The sequence below is a fragment of the Brassica napus genome, chromosome C8, assembly GCF_020379485.1.
Source record: "Brassica napus cultivar Da-Ae chromosome C8, Da-Ae, whole genome shotgun sequence".
Lineage (NCBI taxonomy): Eukaryota > Viridiplantae > Streptophyta > Magnoliopsida > Brassicales > Brassicaceae > Brassica > Brassica napus.
The window spans coordinates 48,153,164-48,171,519 of record NC_063451.1 but is presented as its reverse complement, the minus strand read 5'-3'; the positions used below and the strand labels follow the sequence as shown (position 1 = coordinate 48,171,519).

The 18,356-nt window shown below is 38.8% G+C and overlaps 4 protein-coding genes across 5 annotated transcripts; 2 read left to right on the top strand and 2 right to left on the bottom strand.

Annotated features, from left to right (window-relative positions):
* Positions 1-398: 398 nt before the first annotated feature.
* Positions 399-3,201, top strand: LOC106420168. The gene is made up of 5 exons (XM_013861012.3): positions 399-500; positions 621-1,547; positions 1,629-1,934; positions 1,997-2,088; positions 2,169-3,201. Exons 2-5 carry the CDS (start codon positions 699-701, stop codon positions 3,016-3,018), a joined length of 2,097 nt encoding a protein of 698 aa, XP_013716466.2. The 5' UTR covers positions 399-500; positions 621-698; the 3' UTR covers positions 3,019-3,201.
* On the bottom strand, positions 3,175-6,098 carry LOC106377021 (vesicle-associated protein 2-2). Its single transcript, XM_013817169.3, has 9 exons — positions 5,997-6,098; positions 5,548-5,651; positions 5,242-5,312; positions 5,060-5,141; positions 4,569-4,684; positions 4,309-4,491; positions 3,771-4,127; positions 3,621-3,698; positions 3,175-3,527 (listed from the first exon to the last, which is right to left on the bottom strand). The coding sequence occupies exons 2-9, from the start codon at positions 5,594-5,596 to the stop codon at positions 3,414-3,416; spliced, it is 1,050 nt and encodes a 349-aa protein (XP_013672623.2). The 5' UTR covers positions 5,597-5,651; positions 5,997-6,098; the 3' UTR covers positions 3,175-3,413.
* An 872-nt stretch (positions 6,099-6,970) lies between these two features.
* On the top strand, positions 6,971-9,143 carry LOC106377019 (superoxide dismutase [Cu-Zn]). Its single transcript, XM_013817167.3, has 8 exons — positions 6,971-7,144; positions 7,620-7,716; positions 7,804-7,905; positions 8,110-8,205; positions 8,334-8,365; positions 8,461-8,536; positions 8,656-8,709; positions 8,910-9,143. The coding sequence occupies exons 2-8, from the start codon at positions 7,641-7,643 to the stop codon at positions 8,930-8,932; spliced, it is 459 nt and encodes a 152-aa protein (XP_013672621.2). The 5' UTR covers positions 6,971-7,144; positions 7,620-7,640; the 3' UTR covers positions 8,933-9,143.
* Positions 8,909-18,259, bottom strand: LOC106377018 (DNA replication ATP-dependent helicase/nuclease JHS1-like). 2 transcript variants are annotated; one of them, XM_048765423.1, is made up of 37 exons: positions 18,126-18,259; positions 17,935-18,037; positions 17,457-17,778; positions 17,184-17,351; positions 16,865-17,086; positions 16,727-16,789; positions 16,351-16,560; positions 16,216-16,269; positions 16,085-16,146; positions 15,649-15,781; positions 15,454-15,564; positions 15,246-15,342; positions 14,935-15,017; positions 14,411-14,476; positions 14,031-14,186; positions 13,880-13,935; positions 13,739-13,796; positions 13,548-13,658; positions 13,408-13,464; positions 13,009-13,143; positions 12,665-12,919; positions 12,465-12,539; positions 12,202-12,323; positions 12,040-12,112; positions 11,822-11,926; positions 11,552-11,719; positions 11,252-11,321; positions 11,027-11,178; positions 10,860-10,937; positions 10,682-10,774; positions 10,460-10,597; positions 10,320-10,359; positions 10,167-10,240; positions 9,954-10,091; positions 9,749-9,868; positions 9,531-9,669; positions 8,909-9,488 (listed from the first exon to the last, which is right to left on the bottom strand). In XM_048765423.1, the coding sequence occupies exons 3-36, from the start codon at positions 17,751-17,753 to the stop codon at positions 9,544-9,546; spliced, it is 3,966 nt and encodes a 1,321-aa protein (XP_048621380.1). In that variant the 5' UTR covers positions 17,754-17,778; positions 17,935-18,037; positions 18,126-18,259; the 3' UTR covers positions 8,909-9,488; positions 9,531-9,543. The 2 variants fall into 2 exon arrangements, with proteins under 2 accessions (XP_048621380.1, XP_048621381.1); XM_048765424.1 differs by lacking the exon at positions 17,935-18,037 and having other exon boundaries at positions 18,126-18,231.
* Positions 18,260-18,356: the final 97 nt, after the last annotated feature.

Sequence of the window (18,356 nt, the reverse complement as noted above, 5' to 3'; positions counted from 1 at the left end):
TTACCAGCAATTTTCCATTTGATTACATGAATGATTATAGTTGGAGGAAACATTTACTAGGCGAATTTGTTTCTCATTACTACAACCCTCTAATCATACATTTATGGTCAGATATATTCGCTTTACATATTGAATTCCATAAACTAGGAAAAATGTAAAACGAATAAATTTACATATAGAAAAACATCATGCATTTATGGTAAACAAAATCTTTTTACTGACTTAAATTTTTTATTTTTTTTGTGTCATCCACTTAAAAAAGAAGCGTATATACATACACACAAGATATTATATCCGCATAAGCCACAACAAGGCCCACAACACATGAATCTAGCCTATCTTTTTCTGCATCTCTCTGATTCTGAGCCTGACCCGTCACTTGCTTCTTTAACTTCACGGCTGAGTCTTAAAACCAAAGAGAGAGTGTTGTGTTGTGTTGTGTTGTGTACTACAAGACACAACACAACAGTTATCACATTATTTTCACATTCCTCTTACCTGTACTCTCTCTCTCACTCATTATATATTTTATTCGATTAATCATTTCTCTCTCTCTCTCTCTTTCTCTGTGCTTCTCTCTGAGGCCATAATATTAATTAGTTGTCTCTCTGCCTTTGCAGTTTGTAATCATCTCTGTGGATTCTCGTTACAACCAATATTGCTTCTCTAAGATCTATCTCTCTTTAGATCCGTCAGTGATGGCGAATCTAGTCCCTGGTGTATTACTCAAGCTCCTCCAGCACATGAACACCGACGTCAAAATCGCCGGAGAACACAGGTCATCTCTCTTACAAGTCATTAGCATCGTCCCTGCTCTAGCCGGAGGTGAGCTCTTCTCAAACCAAGGCTTTTATCTCAAAGTCTCTGACTCCTCTCACGCCACTTACGTCTCCCTCCCTGACGAGCAAGATGATTTGATTCTCAGTGATAAGCTCCAACTAGGCCAGTTCATTCATGTTGACAGAGTTGAGTCTTCTTCCCCTGTGCCGATTCTCTGTGGCGTTAGGGTTGTTCCCGGTAGGCATCCTTGTCTCGGCACTCCTGAAGATATTGTAGCGACTCAGTTCCTCAGTGGTAATGATTTGAAACCAAAAGAGAGAGTTAAGGCAACTGCCAAAGGAGGAGTGGTTGCTCCTAAAAAGACCGAGTCTTGTGAGAGTAAGAAACCGTCTGCTCTGTCCAGAGCCAAGTCAGGTTTGATGTTGGATGTAAGAAAGGAACCATTGAGGAAGTTGAAGACTTCAAAGTCAATACCTTCTTCTCCCACTAGCTGTTACTCTCTGCCTACTTCTTTTGCGAAGTTTGCAAATGGGATTAAGCAGCAACAGACGGTGAAACCGGAGAAGGGGAGGTTTCTTCTCAAAGTGGAGAGTCCTAGCGTTGGTAAAAAGCTTCCTCTGATTAAGAACTTTGTGCAAGGGATTGAGTTTGGAGCTAAGGCCTTGAGGAAAAGCTGGGAAGGGAATTTAGATATCAGAGCTTCAGATAGCTCAGGGCTGAAGAAGCTTACCAAACGTGATTCAACCCCTGATGCCAGGAGTTTAATAGTAAGCTCTCTTCTTCTTTAGCTTCCTTTGGCTTTGATACTAACAAAGGGTTAATATACCTTCTACAATCTTGGTTTCTAGGCGCCGCGGAAAAGCACATCTAGTGAGAAGCTGCCAAGCAAACAGGAAAAGGCTAATGTATTTGCAAAATCATCAAAGGAGAACAGTAAGACTCAATCAACCAAGAAGGTTGAGACAACAGGAATAGTAGACACCAAAGATAAAAGTAGTAGGACTAAGTCTACAAGTACAACAGTAGACAAGAGATCTACTGCAGAGAATGGATTGCCTGGGAGTTTGGTCAAAATCCCTGTTAATAGTAAAAGATTAGCTTATGCTAGTAACCAATGGGGTTCACTACCTTCATCTCTTTCAAGATTAGGACAGGTAATGGATGTAACATATGCATCTATGTAACATAGATATCTTACTGATATGAATATGTGCAGGAGGTCTTGAGACATAGAGATGCTGCTCAAGTGGTTGCAATAGAGGCTATGCAAGAAGCTTCTGCTTCCGAGAGCTTACTTCAGTGCCTCATGTACGTTAATCTCTAACAAATCCACATATGTTTTTTTGTCTCTGCTTTTTAACTTTTAGCCTGCTTCTCCATTTTTTTAGTATGTACAATGATCTTATGTCGAAGGCTAAGGAAGACGATCCGTTGCCGGTCGTTGAGCAGTTCTTGAAGCTCCATTCCAGTTTGAAGAACGTTCAGATAGTAACCGAGTCGTTGTCTAGATTAGTGTCTTCAACATCTTCTGTAGAAGATGAAGCAAACAGATCTGAGGAAGCTGTGAAAGCGGCTCTGGAGAAGCAGAAGTTAGCAGCCTCTTGGGTCCAAGCTGCGTTGGTCACTAACTTATCAGCCTTCTCTGTCTACTCCACCAAACCAGCCGCGTCCAAGAGCAAACCAGTGATCATACTCGAGAGCCAGGGCAATAACACAACCAGTAAACCCCGTGGAAATGTCCAAAACCGGCCAACGGTTGGATCAAAGCTTGTGGCACAAGGCATGATCCGTAAAAGCAGCCAAAAGGCCAGCACGGTTGCAGCAGGATCAGAGACTCCACCGCCGAAGTGGGTGAAAGGAAATGGTCTTAACGAGGCAAATGAGCTGGCAGAGAAGTTGCAAACGGTGTCTCAAGATTGGTTCTTAGGATTTGTAGAGAGATTCTTGGACGCAGACGTTGTGGAGACAAGCTCGAACCTGTCTGATAACGGGCAGATAGCTGGGATGCTGTCTCAGCTGAAGAGTTTGAATGATTGGTTAGACGAGATAGGGTCGAAAGAAGATGGAGAAGGGTTACAAGAAGTGGCAAGGGAAACGATTGATGGGTTAAGGAAGAAGATATACGAGTATCTTCTGACGCATGTGGAGTCCGCAGCTGCAGCACTTGGTGGTGGTAGTGGTGGTGGCTCTGTTTCTTCTCCTAGACACAAAACAATTGAAACGAAAGCAAAGAGATAGATAATGAAAGAAGCTTCTACTTGTTTGTATATATGAAAATTGGCGGCCAAGAAGCTTCTTAGTAAAGAGAGCCTCTTGGCTCAAAAGATTTCAATATATTTTTTTTCACAGACTCAAAATGTGCTTTGTTTCCTTTTGTATAAAACTTACCAGGCCTTAAAAGAACGTTAATAGCTTGGAACATGCAGTCTCCTTAAACATTAGTGTTAACTAACACCGCAACGCTATACAAAGTCTATAATAATCCATCTTTAAAGTACCCGGAGAAAATCATCATAATGCTCCCTCCCACAAAACAAAACAAAACAAAACCTTATTTTCCCTTCTTTTGTCTATATTTTCTGACTGCACACTTACTATTAAAGGTATGTGTGACCTAGAGAGAGACCGAGCAGTCAAGTGCGCAGACCATACCCGATAACAATGTTGATGAACGCAACCACGCATACATACAGCAGAGGGAACCCTACGTGCTTCTCTTTCACTATCTTCTTCGTCCTCAGATCCGCCTGCATCATCATCAACATAAATACAAGACTTTGTTAGTACTCGGTTATAAAAAGAAACAGCTAGATAGTCAAGCCGCTACTAGCTACTCTCACCAGCTCTTGTTGCAAGCTTTCTCTATGTTGGGATCCTATAGACCGCTCTTCCATTAGCTTCGAAATGGTTGAATCAGCCTGCACCATATTTTTAACTCATTAGCACAGATAGCACCCAGGTTTTGGACTTCTAAAATGTGATAAGCATACCTGTTGTAGCTTCGATTCAAGAGCTTTGACTTTCACCTTCATCTCCTCAATGTCTTTAACCAACTTGTGTTCATCCGATGCATTGATCTTCTGACCATCTCTTTTCTCTAGCTGGACAACCGCAGGATAAGTCACACCGTTAGCTGAAGTCATTCCATTAGTAAACCCTTTATCCCCAGGAAATTCCATGGCCGTGGGAGTATCCAAATTATGTGTTGGCTTTAAGTCGTTAGCAGGATTCAAATCTTCCATAAAATCCGTGACGCCCTTTTTTGGTTGCCCTAGCTCTTTTGCACCATAGGATGCCTTTAGCTCATCATTCCCAACCATCCTAGGCTCCTTTACAATCTCACTCTCCTAGACAAATAAAGTTTGAGAATAAACAAAAATGAATAAGAAACTGCCAACTGCATCCCGTAATTATGATTATAGGCCAAGCTAAAACGGACTTGGTGGGAAAGAACTACACACTGCTTGGCTGGTACTCTTCATATAATGTATAACTAAAATCTCAAAGAGGGCTAAATACTCGTCTTACATATTGTGGAGGAGGAAGGATCTCTGATTGAAAATATGATCGATCCTTGAGCATGGAATCTTCAAATACTGCGCCCTGCTTCAGTGTCCCCTTAACTGGAGATAGTTCAGGTGAGTCGGAGGGCATCACGAGAGTGACTCTCAGTTTGTTTTCCTCTATGTGTTTGCCTTCCCCTTTGGAGAACTGCCAAGAATAAATGAATAAATATAATTGACATACCAGATAAGTGAATTTAAGGATAGAGAGGCTCAAAGGATTACCATGCTAGCTGTGATGTCTTCATCAGTTGTGTCCGCAGGCACAGCAGTGCTCTGGATTAAAAATTTGTCTTTACAAGCCAAGTCTAGAGGTGGTTCTTTGAAAGCTTGCATAATGACTGCAATAACATATAACTCGATAAAGCCAAAGCATTAACTTAATTTGAATATGCAAAAAAGAACTACTTATCATCCAGATTAAACTATGAATGCTTGGCAACAAAACGCAGGTTCCATGTAGTGAAATCATTTGAACTTAGTATCTCCATCCGGAAAAGATACATTTTTCCTTTTAGACAACTACAACGTGAACACCAAAAGCCTAGGATCCTAAACAATGTCCAAACGATGTTCAAATTTGAGCACCGAAGACAAAGCTAATCAAATATAAAAATTTCAGTTCATTTCCCATGCCAATAGACATCAATCAACCAACAACTTATCCCCCACTAACCGAAGAAATATAGGTGCAAGAAATTCAAGCAATGTCTTACCAGAGAATTCACAGGATGAGTTTGGCGCAACAACGCCAACATTAGGACGGACACAGTACTTCTTAGGTGATGTAGTTTTGACCTGTCAAAATACCAAAACAAGTACTAATTTTAGCTGTCTTATCCAGAGAAAGTGGAAGATATCAGAAATCCGAGAAGGAGAGAAAAAAGTGTGTAAAGACCTTGAACGCAACAAAACGATCAGTTGTATTGGTTAGCTGGACCATGCAGGTAGTCTGCTTCTTCAGATCAACTAGAAAAGAGGCAATTACATATGATTTGAAAACTAAAAAAGGCAAAGATATCCTTTAAGAGACACTTCCATCTTCACACACAAAAAAAACCAGCAGCAAGAAGTAAATGGAAATGTTACTCAGCACAACAGACACCTTAGCATAAGACGAACTCATCTCATAAGAGAACAGCAACACTATGACTGAGTTGTAATCAGAAGGGAATAGAAAGAGTCTCCCTTGACATGTTTTTACCTGGAAACTTCAATGTTGGTGGCTGTATATCCAACAGCGGCATATTCATTGTTGACTGTGACAAAATCTCAGCTACCACTTGCAGCAAGACTCTCTCTTCGCCCCTACGTCAACAGAAAGTTAAAGAGAGATCAGCTCCGAACCACTCAGCATATAAAAAGCTTTCGTTACTCGCAAAATCAGATCAATAGGATGTATGATTGGAACATAACAAAATCTTCTTCCGCCACCAGAATCGAATCCATCAAAGCTAACTCAAACGCGATTCCGACGACGCAGCTTGCCGGAAAACCAAACTCACATCGTGCAGTGCGACGACGATCTAATTATATATCTCAAATGGCAGAACTCAGATTTGCGATTTGGATTTGAAAGCACATTCTAAAGACGACGGATCAGCTAAACCAACGTTGTTGATGATGATCAAAGAGGGGGAAGAAAAATCATACCCGACGAAGAATCAACGGAACTGGAGATTGGCGTAGAAGGAGCGATGAGATAGAAGAAGAATGCCACTGAATGAGAGAACGTGTACCACGAACACATCAAAAATAATGCTAGTGACATCGGTGAACATATATATATATATATATATTTGTTACTCGTCAACGAAATCAAAACGTTACGCTAAAAGATATCTATAGCACTGGCAAAACGAATTTTATGTTTAATGGTCTTATTATAATATGCAGGTGCTATCTCTGACAAATGACAAATGTAGTGTGGGATCGATAATCTATTTCTCAATTATTAGGATAAAAAAAACTCTCTCTTACAATTTATCAGCTTTTTAACTTGTTCATCTCCTAGAAGCAGTATAGAGATCCTCCTCCACAACTTATATTTATCTTTCCAGACTCTCGTCTCAACTTGGCTCGTTCTTTTGCGGCAAGCTGTTGTGCGGACTTGGTCGAGCCTTGGGATAGCGGTTTTGGTTGTTGTGTGTGTCTGTCTGTTTTAACTAGATTGAGTTTGTGTTTAGAATTTTATTTTCGTTTCTATGTTTCTCGTTAACCTCTGTAATTCTGTCAAAAACTTAAAACTTGGTAATAATATCTTTACATTTTTACCCTAAAAAAATGAAAAAAACTTATTTATGTTTCATGTGCTTTATTAATTTCATCCCAAATGACGAGTATAGTAGCTTTTCTCACTCAACACAAAAGTTTAATTTGTGTTGCAAACACAGCAGCTCATCCACAAAACTCACTGTGATCTTGTGAGTGAGTGAGAGAATCTACCAATTTTCGAATCGGTAGCCCACAAGTTTAGAATTCAGAAAGCCCACTTTTTCAATATTCAGAGAGCCCATTTGAGCCCAGAAAGAGATATATGATTCATATGACAGTGACAGTCAAAGACCTATCTCATCTAATATCTATCTTGGATTATCCTGACACCTGCATGGTTATTAAAATTTAACAGAAAATTAATTAATTAAATTAAAAAAAATAGCCAACACCTACCCACATGTCGACCTCTCGTGCCTATATACAAGTGCACAAAGACAAACCAGCAACCACAAAGCAGCTTCTCCCCCCAGATTATTCACTTCCAAGGCATTTCATCTTATTCACTTCCAAAGGGGTACCCTGAGGTATGTTTTGACTCCCTTTATGTCACTATGGATCATGGATGTTATCTTTAGATCTATTATTCACATGTTTGCCTGAATCTACGCTTAGATCTTTCAGTAAATGCTTTTTCAAATTTTATGATCGGTGGATCTATATTGATTCCTTCCTTGTTATCTTTTGGGTAAGAAAAAAAGGCTTAAGCTTTTCATTTGAAAACTTGAAACAGTTTACCAATAGAACATCCTGATGATGATCCCATTTCCAGTTTGTGATTTTTTTTTTTCTAATCGATAAATCTTTTATGGGTTTACATAAAGATCTGTTTTTTTTTTTTTTTTTGTGTCTGTGCATCAAGCTTATAATAAGATTAGTGTTTAAATAGCTGTGATGTTTTCCATTTCAAAAGGGAGCATCTTAATGTATTTTTTTTGTCTCTGGATTGTACATGTTGTATATATATGTTGAGATGAATGATTTGTTCTGTTGTATTTACAGATCACAAAGGATCACAAAACTATGGCCAAGGGAGTTGCAGTTCTGAACAGCAGTGAGGGTGTTAAGGGGACCATCTTCTTCACCCATGAAGGAAACGGTACCTTTTTAACAAAAAAAAAACGCTTTTATTTTAAGCCATCCTTTTAACTCTTATGAAGATTGAATTATTGTGTTGGTGTTGCAGGTGCCACTACTGTGACAGGAACTGTTTCTGGCCTTAGACCTGGTCTCCATGGTTTCCATGTCCATGCTCTTGGTGACACCACTAACGGTTGCATGTCTACCGGTACTACTCTTCTGCCTCTTGTAAACTAACCTGGAATTTTTTGTTATGGCTAAGAAACTTTAAGAGATGAAGATGATGGTGTTTTGTCTACATGGTTTTCAATCATCTAATTGAACTTTTTTTGTTTGTTTATGTTCCTAATCCGGAGCTGTAATTTTTTCTTGTCAAAGTCTTGTTAATCCTTGGGTCAATCTTCTATTCTAGGTCCACATTTCAACCCTGATGGTAAAACTCACGGTGCACCGGAGGATGCTAATCGCCATGCTGGCGATCTAGGAAACATCATTGTTGGGGATGATGGTATTTTTTTCTTCTCCTCTGATCTCAAGCTTCTTTAGAACTGTTTTGTAGAACGTTTCTCATCTTTAGACCAGCTTTAGTGTTCATGGGTTTACACAAAATCTTCTTCTTTCTTTTTGCTGTCTCAGGAACTGCCACCTTCACAATCACTGACAGCCAGGTTCATAGCTCTGTTACCTATTTTATTCTCTCTTTTTTTTTTTTCCCTTTTACCAAACTGCTTTAGTGAACCAATTTGTTGTGTTTGTTCCACAGATTCCCCTTAGTGGACCAAACTCTATTGTCGGAAGGGCTGTTGTTGTCCACGCAGACCCTGATGACCTCGGAAAGGGTAATGACCTATGGCTATTTAAGATCCTTTTTGCATTCTCCATATGAGGACATCTACTGGGCTCAACATCGATCCTAACAACACTATCTAAACTCTCATTGGATATTTAAATTTTTCAGGAGGCCATGAACTCAGCTTGTCTACTGGAAACGCAGGCGGCCGTGTTGCTTGTGGTAAGTAGAGCTAAACCATTTTTCTCACCTTTTTTTTTGTGGATTCTCTCTGGCAACTCAACGCTCGTCTTGGTAGACTACAGATAAAACTACTATAGGCTTGTGGGAATTCAGTCTCAATCTTGATGACTTTTCATTCGATCTACTAATAGACTTAGAAAGGATCAACTGATTGAACTTTGGTTACTATCATTTTGCAGGTATTATTGGTCTTCAGGGCTAAGCTGTTGCTTTTCGAGGAAGAGAGTGATGTAATAAGGAGGTCCGACCTCTAGACATGGCTAGTTTGTGTATCTTTGGTGTGTGTGTGTGTGGCTGTAATAATTGAGCTTAGTGGCTCATTGCTTTTGGTTTAAGACGAAAGAACACAGAATGTTTTCTGTTTCATGAATAACAGAGATGGTTGAAAACAATAAAATAATATTGATATGATAGTATGTGGTGTAGATGCAAATATTTGAAATACATCTATTGCTAAACTTGATTGGTTGATAGAGCATGAATATTTCAGTTATTCTCTTAGCTCCAATAAAAAATTTCAGTCAATGAAGAAATGATCTAAAGATGAGTGGGGGCTTTGAATGATTTCGCTTGTTATATAGTTACTGAATACTAGCTTGTGTCCTACACTCTCCTTAAACAGACAACTATGTTGATAATGGAACTGTGCATGTGTTAGATGCCCTCATGATTTCTTTTTTTATCAACAAAACTGGACTCGGAAAATACATCAATTTGATTATACACTTTCAGTCCTTTTGGGCAGAAACGAAGATACTCCATTTGAGATAGTGAAAACCAAAAAATATATTGGAATCGATTCTTGATCACTTGTTATGGTTTTAGATCCCCCGGAGAAAGAGTCAAGATACCTGACTGCTCTTTAACCTTCTTCAGCAGAAGCATCAGGAGTGGAACTTTTGATAGTGTTCTTTGTGATCCCACCATTATCAACTTTTTCTGTGCAAACCAAACGTTGTGTCAATAATTGAAAAAAAAAACTACTCAACACCACCATATGCTCTCCTCTTTCTCTCACCTTTGCTCGTGTCAAAGCAACATTGATCCTATGCCAATCTCCGAGCAGTGAAGAACCAGAGCTCCTTGGTTTCTCTCGCGATCTCACAAAGGATACTATTATGCAGTCTTTATCTCTTCCCTAAAACCATGTGATCTCATCAAAAGGATGGCTTACCAAAATCAAAATGCTTGAGAACAGAACGGTAAGAGTCTTAGAGCCAAACCTGATACTTGTCAATAGTATGTATCTCCACAGACGCCGTTGGAATTGCGTGTTGAATGAGGCTCGCTTGTGAATTATAAGGAGTAATGATTCCAATATTTTTACTATCCACTCCATTGTTAACTAGCTCCTCCACAATCTAAGTTTAAAGCATTACCAAAGTTCGCTCATGTTTTCTTTTACTTTCAACGCATCTTTCATATATTTACAGTACCTCAGCTATTATTGAAGCTTCAACTGGATTGTTGATCGCATTCTGATCCCTGGCTTCAAAAGCACGCAGCATATCTGGAAAACCTTATCATTTAATCTCATGAAAAATCCAAGAGCTCATGTGAAGAAAAAGTAACTAGCAAGTACCACCAACCTGTGTTAATAAATACAACTGTTCTGGTTGGCTCCAGAACCTAATGACAAAAACAATTAAGATGCTTATTAGTTATTAGATTATTAGTTGCTTGAAGATGCTCTAATTTATAAAACGTATAAGGACAACAACACACTGACCTTTCTAAGCCATGGCAAATTAGAACTGGAAGTAGAAAGAACAAGTGTGGCATTAGCTACTTCAGCGGAACCACAGCACAATCTGTCTCCATATATCAAGGCATTTGATAGTTCCATAATACCTCGACACATTCGGTACTGCACATTAAAAATTGTCTTGGTAAAACAAAATGGTATATACCTAACTAACATAAGCCAATCCCAGTAGATAAGGCTAATAACCTGGTTTTGTAACATTGAAATTGCCTGAGGATGAGCTTCTGATAACCTACGAAACAAGCTTATCCCCATCCCATTCTCTCTAGCCTCTGTACTCTAATTTCATAAAACACAACACGGATGCTGAAGTTACTGGAAAAAGGGGGAGATATTTCAAAAGAGGTGGTAAATGCTTGCTTACCTGCACTAGTGGCGGTAGTTGATAGTGGTCGCCAACAAGTACAAATGTAGAGGCAAACAGCAAAGGTCCTATTGATACCTGATCAGTACAAGAAACAATAACAGTTAACTCAATTGTGTCCACTCTTTCTTTCAATTCTTACACATAAGTGAGATGAGAGATCATACAGGGAGGGCAATTTGGCCGGCTTCATCAATAATGCATACGTCAAATCGCCTATTCACAAGGTATGGACTATTGATTCCCAGACAAGTAGAGGCCACAACTTTGACCTGGTCCAACTTTGTTTTGATGTCGTCGACACTGCACATATCCATAGCTGCCACAAAGATAAGTCCAGACTATACCTATAAGACTTCGAAGCTATAATAGTTCGAAGATTATTTTCATACCCGAAAAGCAACTTTCTCGAACTTCTTCGTGTACAGCCTCGTCTCTTCCAATACGTAAAAACTCAATTCCCTGCAAATGTATTCAAGATAGTATGTCATATGTATTAAATATATTCCTATATGTCTAGAAGTAGGCAATTGAAGAAGACATTTTTTAACTCTTTCTTAAGAACAAAAACTTATGCAGTTTATTCACCGGCAAGATACAGAGTGACAAGATAATTATAAATACTGTGGAGATGGATGAAAGAGTCATAATCCAGAAAAAAATATAAGAAGGTTGGCTAGAGGATAAAGGACCTGTGCTTTTAATTTGATAAGTAGATTATCAACTGCAGAGTTTGTGTAAGATGCCAGCAGAATAGATGAACCTCTGATCAACAAAGCTTTCACAGCATGGACCATTGTGGAGGTTTTCCCTGTTCCAGGCATTCCTAAGATTAACGCATAGTCCTTCGCAGTCAGTATCTGAAAATTAAATAAAGCAAGTCCTTCATGAGTTTTGTACACGAAATGCGTTAAGAATAGCGCGATAAACAAGAGAACAATCAAACATAATCATGCAATGACCTTTAGTATAGCTTGACGCTGATCATTATTTAAGCTCTTTTCTGACCAAATATATGATATTGCTGGATCCTGGCTCAGTATAGATCCATTGTCAAATCTAGGAGGCTACAGAGACATGGAAGAAAGAAGAAAAATGAAGCATGTAAAGAAGAATCTAAGAAACAAATAGCATCATCGTAACAACGGGAAAACTGAAAAAGATGAACCAGACAAATCACCTCAAGATCCACAATCATTTTCCTGATGCCAATGGTATGTATGCTTTGTATGAAAAGCTGCATGAGATTGAACCTTGAAGAATATGAAGATATTGAATCAATATCGTGACAGCGCATGTAGGTAGGATCAATAAGTGAATGAAACATAAATGACTAAATCACCTCATAATTGAAAATGATGTCATGAATTCATCCTTGTAAATTCGCCATAACTCATTAGTGAGATTGGCCACCTCAGAAGAAGGCTCACTCCAAGGAAGACGTAAACGCTTGGAAAAAGAAACCTAAGGATTAACAAAGAAAAAGGAAAAACCAGGACTCTTTAGATATGTCTGAGTAAGAATAAGATCAATTGTACCAGACAAACTAAGCTAAAACCACAAACTGTTTAAGGAAAACTTAGGAGGAATGAGGAATGTACTTACTGATACATGAGTGCGACTAATCTCTGCTATAATTCCATTTGCAACTGTTAGGTGGCTGACTTCTGTGCGAAGAATCTGGATATGAAAATTTATAAACAAAAAAGTGAAACAGCATAAACTAAGAAGAATACTCTCTAGTGCAGCTAACTTTATTGGTTCTTAGCCATGACCAAAAAAAACAATGAAAAAAATAATAGTACCACGCGGTCTCCTGTTTTAAGTCTGCAATCCAGGTCATCAGCTGCAGTGGTTCCAGTCCTAGTCGTATCTTCGATGGGTACGCTTTCTCTAGATTCAGATGAGTTTTGACGTACAAAACGATAAATGAATCTAGAATCTTTATGAGAGCTATGATGCTGAAACCCATCTTTCATGTCAAGAACCATAGAAGAAAGATGACTAGCTGAGTCGCTGCCCTTTGAACCATGTGGATGTGCAATATCTTTCCTGGGAAGCTGTAAAATAACTTAGATATAAGGTCTCCAAATCAGAAACGACCGCTGAGTTTGTACTCCAGTAAAAATAGCTGGTATTCAAGACTGACCTTCATCTCTCTAGCTTCCAAGTCAATCAGTCTGTTCCAGTGTCGTATGAATTTAAAATGCAAAGTTGAAAGATGAGATACATGTGCGTCAAAGAGATCGGCGAGTCCGCTACTCTCCGTGTTTCCACCATCTGCCTGGTCAAGCAGATAAGATGTTTTAGAAGCTTTAATCCAATAAGATATGATGAAAGTTCAACACCATAAAGATGGACGTTCTACCACTCCCCAAAACATGCTAAAAACATGTAGTTTGCTCTCAGAATTTACATGCACAATGACTCTGACCAACGAAAAGTCTAATATACAGCAGCAGATTAACAAAATGGAAATCCAGGTCTAGTATAAAGAATGTAATCTAAACCAACGGTCTATTATTCATCATAGGAAAAAATATAATACCTTATGATAAATCGTGCAGGCGTCCAGATGGCGACAGTTACGGCACATATTTGGATTCTAGCATCAAAATAATAAAACCATACCATTATCTCGTAAATATTCACTAGAAAAAAAATTCATTACTGGACATCAAAGCATACCCGTAACATTGGTGGCAGTTGTTGGGTTGTTGATGCGACGAGGATGTCATTTGCGAGTTCATTACGACGAATAATCAGACCCACCAAATCTGATCTTTGAACAGAAATTCCCTTTTACAAGTGAGAAATGAAAGCTTAGCCACTTCCAATATCTTGAGACCAAAGAAAGGCACACAAAAGTTTAGACTCACCTGTGTCTGATCTGACTGTAGATAATACAGAAGGCCATTGTCAATATGCTTTAGGTACCTGAAAATTGGAAACTGTGAGATGGACACAGAAAAAATATTAACTGATGTCAGCAAAAGAAAGAAAGACGACACATAAAGCACCTCTCAGACATAAGGAGCGTGTACAAGATCACCTGTGCACAATGTTCCATTGATGCCTGCATAACACAATAAAGACCAAGCACTTCGCTGTCAAAAGGCTATTCTAACTTTTAAATTTCAACCGAATATCTAGATAGATCTCCATACAAACCTGCCCATTAGGAGCCTTTCCAGATTTAAACTCAAGAGGCATTAGTTTCTCATTCGCTGTGTTCATGTCAGACCCAACTATCACTCTGACTGAAGCATCAACCATTCCTTTCAGACCATATTTAGGGGCCCATGACATCTCCTCAATGTCAATTACCTGAGGTAATACAATTTGCTTATTTACATAACAGAATTCTCATAAGAAGAGAGTGCTTTGAATAAACACCAGTTCTGATGGAAATTTAAGATGTGGCTTATGCATCCGCTTGGAACAACAAAATAAGAAACATTTGAATCAACAAATTGGTTCTATTCTTCACCTGAAAGATATGAAATCCTAAGAAGAAAGAAGGGAGAGAGAGAGTAGGAAGAGATATTCACCTCTGATATCTTTACCATTCGCTGCCCATTAGTAGACCCAAAATCAACATTTGATATTGTTGAGTCCTGTTAATAATGACCATGCCATGAGTTAAAGATGTTTCTGCCTATAGAGTTATTAGAAAACATGACTTTAAAGGGGAAGAAATAAGAGAAAGAAAAGCATGCAAAAACTACCTCAAAGGTTTCATTAGATGCCACTCAAATACTAAAATAAATAAAAAGTGACGGTGGCTACGAGTCTGGTTATTTACTTGTTATTAGATATGTGTAGCTAAAAGTAGCATTAAAACAAATATGTGATTATCATACTAGCACATGCACCAAGGAAAAAATTCCAGCACATCATAAGAGCATAACACAATAGAAATATGTAAGAGCCTAAGCGAGACAAATCTAAAAAATATCTGAAGGACAGCCAAGCAGAAGAGTAACCATTCTTTTAATGTTCATCTAAAGAAACAGTAATATAACATCTAAGATAAACTCAAAAAAGAATCATCAATAGGAAAATACAGGTGCACCTTCGAATCTCGGAAATGATGAATCCAATTCAACATTTTTGGGATAGCTTCGTGTAAGGTTGCTTTCACGCCTCGCTCATGCACTGTAGAGAACATATGACCGGATAAGAATATAATAAAGTGCATTTCATTGAATCTTTAAAGCACAATGATTCCAAAATAACTCGAGAAGTATTATAGCCATATTAATTTCAAATTCCAATATACTAAGAGGAAGCCTACCTATACTAACTAAAATTATAATATACAAATAAGAGGTATTCTAGCTATATAATAAATGCATGGTAGGAACATGTAATGTAGTAACCAACCTCCACATGCATATAAGCTCTCAATATTATTCTTAATCACTATGCTCGCATATTCCTGCAAACCAGCTGCAGATGGAGACTCTTGCGTGAGACCTGCCTGTAAAAGAGGAAATGTACAGTACAGATCAATGCACTACAAATGCAAGAAATAAAACAAAATACTCATTGTCCAACATAATTTCATCAAATATTTCATACTGCAGTAAACCTGAAAAACTTGGTGTAGCAAGGTTCCAAGCAAGGCAGCTGTAGCGTGTTCATTGGATCTTAGCCTCTCATCTAGCACGGTTCTCCTTGGACAACCAAAACTTGCTGCAACCTGAAAGACAAAACCGTTATTCCCAACAAAGGCAGAAAAAAAAATTAAGTGCACAGAAGATTGGTATTTTCAATCAGAAGTTACCTTAGTTCCAGCAACAAGGGTATCAGGATGAACAATTAAGAAATTATTTTGATGGTCTACGTCACACTTGCCCTCTCCGTCAAAGTCTCCAATAACATTGATGGAATCTCCTGGTGATACAGTGCTGTAAAACCTGGGAACAATAACCGTCAAGTATTCAGGAAGCAACACAGGCTAGTTAACCAAGTTTCAGCAACTGGGAATTGAATAGATGATTCTAAGCTCCCCCATACGCCAAGAGACTACCAAGATTAACAACAACAAAAGTGTGTAGCATGTTATCAGCCCACAATTAGAATAGAAATGGCAAGAGCATACGAGACCAAGACATCAAAAACAAGGTGTAGTACATTGAGTGAAGGATCAAAGACCACTTAATATTTTTGAAGCAAATTGATCTGAAAAGCACAGATTTCCCTATCTAAAAGAAAAGTACCATTCATCCCAGAGATACAAAGCGCATTCTTTTCCAGTGCGCTCGTCTAGCAAGCGAAGAACCTGAGAGAAATTTGGTCAGCAAATATAAGCATGTACAAGAAAGAAAGAAACCCTGTAATATATGCAAACCTTATAAGGACACTGGACCCTAGAAGAGCCAGCCAAGCCACGTTTCTCAGATACCTGAAGTACAACTCGGGATAATGAGCAACTTTCACATAAAAACCACATAAGTAACCCAAGTATGATAAAGGCTAACTGTACCTCCAATACAAGGAAATAGCTATCTGGATTTACAGAATTATCCTTTTTTAGTAGAGCAATTGGCCCTCCGTCTACGGAGTTGCAGACACCAACGGAACAGATGTTATCATCTTCAAGACGAATTTGGGGCACCACAGTCCCCACATCGTCAGCTGTTTTGTCATCAACTGAGATGACATCCTCCACTTGATCTAGAAGTTCAAGCAAGGCCTACAAAAAGAGGTGACATGTAGAAATAATACATTAACATAATGTAGAAAACAATATAATGCATCTACTCTTGATCAACCACAGTTGGAAGTAACAAAACAAATAACACATATTAAAAACTGTCTTTGGCAAACATCTAAAGACTGCATCAATTCTCAATTCTTACCTTTTTATGTTGTCCAGTGCCCGTGACCCCGCAAGCTGCACTGCATGTTACAGTACAAGGAAGCTAATATAAACAAGAGCAGCGTTAGAAAATAGACAAAATGTCATCATTCATCCGTTTATCATGAAAGAAATTCACCTTGTTGTGAGAGCATGAAAGTGAAGGTGGGGTCTGGAAAGGACTGTTTCCACTACTGGAAGTGTTAACAATCTCAAACTCCGCATCTAGGGAAGGATTCACCCTTTCCGTGACCCTATTTGCCGGCAAAGCGGGTCTCTTGAAAGCTTTCTTTGAGGGAGAAGATAACCACTGCTCCACCTTGGAAGTTATATCAGATGTAGGACATTGTTTCTGCACCACCTGCTGTCATTTCCAATACGAAGAAGGTAAGTGAAACAGCAATAAAATTTTCTGTCAACAACAGACAAAAGTACAAAAGAACAAAAACAGAACATGCCTTGTCCAGAGAGCATGGGCGAAGGGTAGAAGATTTAAACCCCACTGAATTTTCAGTCAAGTCCATCATCTTAGGAACCTGCTTAGCAGCTGCGCGAAGTCTTTGATCTATAGGAGATATTTTCCAAGTAATATCTTCTCCACCATCATCTTGACTTTGCTTTATCAGCTATCAAGATAAAAGAAACATGTAAGGAATAAACCATGTTAAGTATGAATCTAGCAATTACATTAAAATTAAAGTACAAAAATAAGATATAAGAAAAGAAAGCACCATTCCAGGAGAGAATTTGAAGCGCTTAGCGTTTCTGGAGACCTCAGGAGACGCCTCAGTGAGTTCCCGGTCCACATCTTTGGACTCATCAGGCTTCTCATCGACCGTGCTTGGAGGATTTGGAGGCGTTGAGACAACGGGGTTAGAGGCAAGAGAGTTGGAAGTTGATTGGGAGTTGTGAATATGTCTTTGGAACAGCTGCTGGATGCCAACACCGGAAGGCTGTGAGGACTGATTGGATGAAGATTGTTTGTTTGTTTTCAAAGCTGAAGACTTTGGCTTCTTCCTTGGCGGCATTTTCCAATGGCTTACTACTCACACCCTAAAACTCCAAAAGACACTTTTTGTTAAAGACAAAGTGGATAGCTCAATAATATTAACTTCTCATAATATAAAGTTTCGTTGATGCAATGTGAAGTCTTATCCTAATCTGAAAGTCAACACCTTTCTCATAACAGGAGAGAGTGAAAGTTAACACCTTTCTGTGACGATCAAGCTCCGAGAATCAAACAACAAACGTCGACAGAGAAACCCCTAAACCTAGACCCAACAAAAGCTTCCGTAAACGAACTTCATAGACTCTGAAAATTGTAGAGCAAGTTGAGAATCAAGAACAAAATCTACGTGAAAAAATGTGTACAAATGAATAGATAGAAACCAGAGACTAACCGGATATGGAGAAGTAGAGAGCAATGGTGACGGCGATGAAGATGCCTAAGGGGCTATCGACGGCGACGGCGATGGGCGAGGGAACGGCGAGTCAGTGATGAGTGTCGCGAAGTGAAGGTTCTGATTCTGAACCTCTCAAAATTAAACCCCGTCGCTTAATTCAACGTTAACCGAAAATAATCCGGTTTAATTAGCTGATTCGGTTCGGGTTCTAGTTAATGTACTAAACCA